Here is a 4095-nt window from a genome sequence, read left to right on the forward strand (position 1 = left end):
TGAGATTTCTAGTTCATAGTTATTTTAGATTTCAAGTTCTTAAAATTCCATTGTTATCAACATTGTTGATTGAGTTCTTAGAATTCTAAGCATTGCTCGGAAGCACCCATGGTTGTGACTGGCAACAACGATGGTGGTCGCCAACCAACACCAGTATTTTTTATTTTTATTTTTATTTTTTTGGGTTATAATTATACCAAAAAAAATTGAGAATTTAAAAAAAAAAATTAACAGCCATTAATAATGACAATAAAAAAGTGTTAGTACCTCATATAGGGTGTTTTTGATTGCAAATATAGAATTTACATGGAAATAAAATATTTTTTAGGTTATGAATTACTTAGAAGTAAATTTCAAGAAAAATGTTAATTGAATGTGTTTAATTGGCTTAATTTTTTACCTAAAAATTCTTGTACTTTTCTAGTTTTTGATATTTGATTGCTATTATTTTTCACAAAAATAATCACATACACACATGCAGATAATCAATAATCAACTACATAAAATAATCAAATATATACATATTCTAAAAATAAATCAAATATACATACACAAAATAATCAAATAATAAGAAAGTGGGTCTCTAGTTGCCTAGCAAGTTCAGCTACTGCCGCCATCACTGGTCGTTGCTGTTGGTCGAGTCACTGTTCATCATCACCGCCTATCGCACTGTGGAATAGCCATCCTTGCATTGCAACCTTTTGTCTTTCTCTTGCAAGGTGTTCGTTCGTTTTCTCTAGTCACCGCCCACGCCTTCGTCATTGCTTACACCTTAACTGATGGTTATCGTCTACGTCTTCTCCAATCATCGCCCATGCTTTTGTCATCGCTTCTGTTTTATAAGTTCTCGATAGTCGTTTTTGCAAGTTGTTGATGGCCTCTGCAACTGTTGAATCTGGCCAATCATTCTCTCTCTCTTTTTCGTTGATGGGTGGTGGTGGAAGAAAGGGAAGGCCAGCTATGTGTTGGGTGGAGTTTTTTTATTTCTAAGAAAAATTACATCTAGCTCCTCATAAGAAAACTAATTCCATCAAAAATGAAAAAATAACATCATGTGACCATAAGTGAAAAAATACTTTTATAAAAAATTTGTCCAATCAAACATCTCAAAGACTAAAATTTGAGTGAAAAATAATCATTTTGTTTGAAAAAAATAGCCAATAAAGGCCCATAGAGTCAAAGAAGATTAATAATATTTTTAAAAATATAAAAATAATTAACAAAATTTATTCACATCTCATAAATGTCGTGAGAAATTTATGCTAACAAACAAAAGAGAGAATTGACCAAACCTTGATGAAATGTCCTGGCACTTCGGTCACGCTATCGTCACCCGGACGGTGACATCGGCGCCACGTGTAGCGCGACAAAAGGCGGCAATTAGTTCAGACCGACAAAGTCGAGGTGGCAGGAAACAACATGGAAGCCACGTAGCGGGTCCCAGAGGTGATATCACATAACACGGTGCGTGACGTCATCGTTCTTGCCCCGCCTGCCCTCCTCTCGCTCACGTGGGCTTCCAGCATCTTCCGCGAGCGGCTATTTTGTCGTCGCTCCTCCCCGTTTTCCACACGCATCAGCTAATACTAATTACCGCATTAACGGAAATGGTTCTTAAATATTGAATATATATATATATATGTATTTTTAATTTAAATTCTTTTATTAGCTGATTTTGAAATAATAAATATATTTATTTTAGCTAAGATGAATAAGAAATATTTAGACTTAAAAGCAAGGCATAATAAATACACTTTTTTTTTTTGAAAAATAAATAAATTTAAAGCTTCTTAAATATTACATATATATAGCTCTTAGGATTCCTAATAGTTAGCATTACCCATTATTATATATATTAAGATAATTATTATAATATTTATGATCACGTGATCTTACATCACCGTGAGATGATTCCTGTATTTTTTTTATATGAATTAAAAATTGAAAGGGATATGGCACAGTGAGGAATAGAAAAATGTGTGGTGTGGGCTTACGTAAGTGTGATCATGAATTGGGGGTACCATTGAGGCCTTGAGACGTCAGGAGGGTTACAACATGCATGCATGCGTGATATCATCACCACTATTGCCTTTCCCCCCATTTAATTTAAATTATCCCCCGAAGCCATCTTTTTCCACACCCCACTTTTGACCCCATTGGCAGATTCAAAAAAGTTTAAAAAACAATATTTTACGTCTTTTCCAATCTCCAGCTCGAATTTTTAAAAGGAAGCCAAGTTTCTGTGAACGTACCCATCCATCAATGCATTTTTATTAATTTTATTGGTCGGCATTTTATTATTATTTCAAATTTTCAGCATACGATGTCGAATTTTTGTTTGGATTTTTATAATATTGAATTATGTGATTTTTTATTATACAAAAAAAAAAAAAAAAACCAATAGGAATCTGGTCTTGTGTTCAGATAGCGACACATCATCCACATATGTAAGCCACGTAGGCCCAATATATATATACATATAGAGAGAGAAAGAGAGAGAGAGAGAGAGAGAGAGAGAGAGGTGGAGGAGATGGTGATGAAAGGAGGAGACTTGAAATTAAGGGTGGGGGCGTCAACGGCAGTTGCGTTTCCTTACGCGTTACACATGGTGTGGTGTGGCATGGCTTGGCTTTACGTTTCCTCTCTCTCTCTCTCTCTCTCTCTCTCTCTCTCTCTCTATATATATATATATGTGTGTGTGTATATATACACACACAAACATATTCATCCATACAGCCATTCCAAACCCACCAAATTAACACAATACCTCAATCTCTCTCTCTCTCTCTCTCTCTCTCTACCAATTACCATGCAAGAAGCTCTACCTTACAAGACATGGCTGCCGGCGCCCCAGCAGCCGTTCCTCAGCCTGCCGCCCATGGACTACAGATCGGTGATGGCGCCGAGGGCGGGCTCAGACATAAAGAGCGCGGTGTCGGAGAACGCCGTGATAGTCGTCAGCCGGCGCGGATGCTGCATGAGCCACGTGGTGAAGCGGCTGCTTCAGGGGCTCGGAGCCAACCCCGCCGTCTACGACGTGGAGGAGCACGAAGAGGACGGCGTGGTGAAGGACCTGGAGGGGATCGCCGGCCCCGGGGAGGGATTTGACCGGCGGTTGCAGTTCCCGGCGGTGTTCATCGGAGGACGGTTGTTCGGCGGGTTGGATCGGATTATGGCGACCCATATCACCGGCGAGTTGGTTCCGGTGTTGAAGCAAGCTGGGGCTCTGTGGCTTTGATTTTGTTGGTATTTTGGCTTTCCGATCACAGTGTCTCTCTCTCTCTCTCTCGGCTTTGAAGTTTGTTGGGGGGAATGAGTTTGACTTTTTGTCTCCTGTTTGGTGTAAAAGAAAATTAACAAGGATTCCTCCTCCTTCCCCTTCTCCTTCTCCTCCTCCTCCTCCTCGAGGCTTGGCTTAGTATTGTTTTTCCAATTTTGAATAAAATTTTGGGATGTGCAGATGAGATGGCCTGCCTGCCTGCCTGCCTTCGTCTTTCTATTATTAATTATTTTAGTTTGGCACTGCCGCCGCCGCCTCCATCCGCCTAAGACATGACATTCACCTTCACCGTCACTCTCTACGTCAAAAAGGCAGCGGCAGCGGCAGCAGCACCAGCTGTAGCTCACACAGCCCGCCCTTTAACCAATTGAAACTAAAATAATGACGCATACATCATCTGCGTACCCTGTGTGTGTCAGCCTAAGCAATTTAAATATGTAAAATTTTTATTGGGTCGACCCACCCACTTGGATACCCGTATCATTATCCTTCAAAGTAAATAAAATATTCTTAAATTAATTCATAATTAAATTTTTTTGAATATCACTCCCTTAGACCGGGTCAATCAACGAGAGCATGACAGCCTGCCTGATGGTATAATTTAAGTAATAAAACAGCAAGATCATATAATTATGACATTTTTATAATACAGTAATAAATTATAGAATATAATGGCAAAGTGAACATATTTATTCAATTTTTTTATAATTAAAATTATATCACTCAAAATCCAGTAAAAAAATAAATAAAAAAGCAATTAAAGCTCACGACAACTGGAACTTACATTTTGGGTCACGGGATGAGCACAGTACACA

The 4095-nt window shown here is 38.6% G+C and overlaps 1 protein-coding gene across 1 annotated transcript; it reads left to right on the forward strand.

The window, feature by feature from the left end:
- The first annotated feature begins 2702 nt into the window (after window positions 1-2702).
- On the forward strand, window positions 2703-3464 carry LOC127791955 (glutaredoxin-C9-like). The gene has a single exon (XM_052322186.1). It carries the CDS (start codon window positions 2810-2812, stop codon window positions 3236-3238), a length of 429 nt encoding a protein of 142 aa, XP_052178146.1. The 5' UTR covers window positions 2703-2809; the 3' UTR covers window positions 3239-3464.
- The last annotated feature ends 631 nt before the right edge of the window (window positions 3465-4095 follow it).

The sequence above is a fragment of the Diospyros lotus genome, chromosome 15 (assembly GCF_014633365.1).
Source record: "Diospyros lotus cultivar Yz01 chromosome 15, ASM1463336v1, whole genome shotgun sequence".
NCBI classification, from domain to species: domain Eukaryota; kingdom Viridiplantae; phylum Streptophyta; class Magnoliopsida; order Ericales; family Ebenaceae; genus Diospyros; species Diospyros lotus.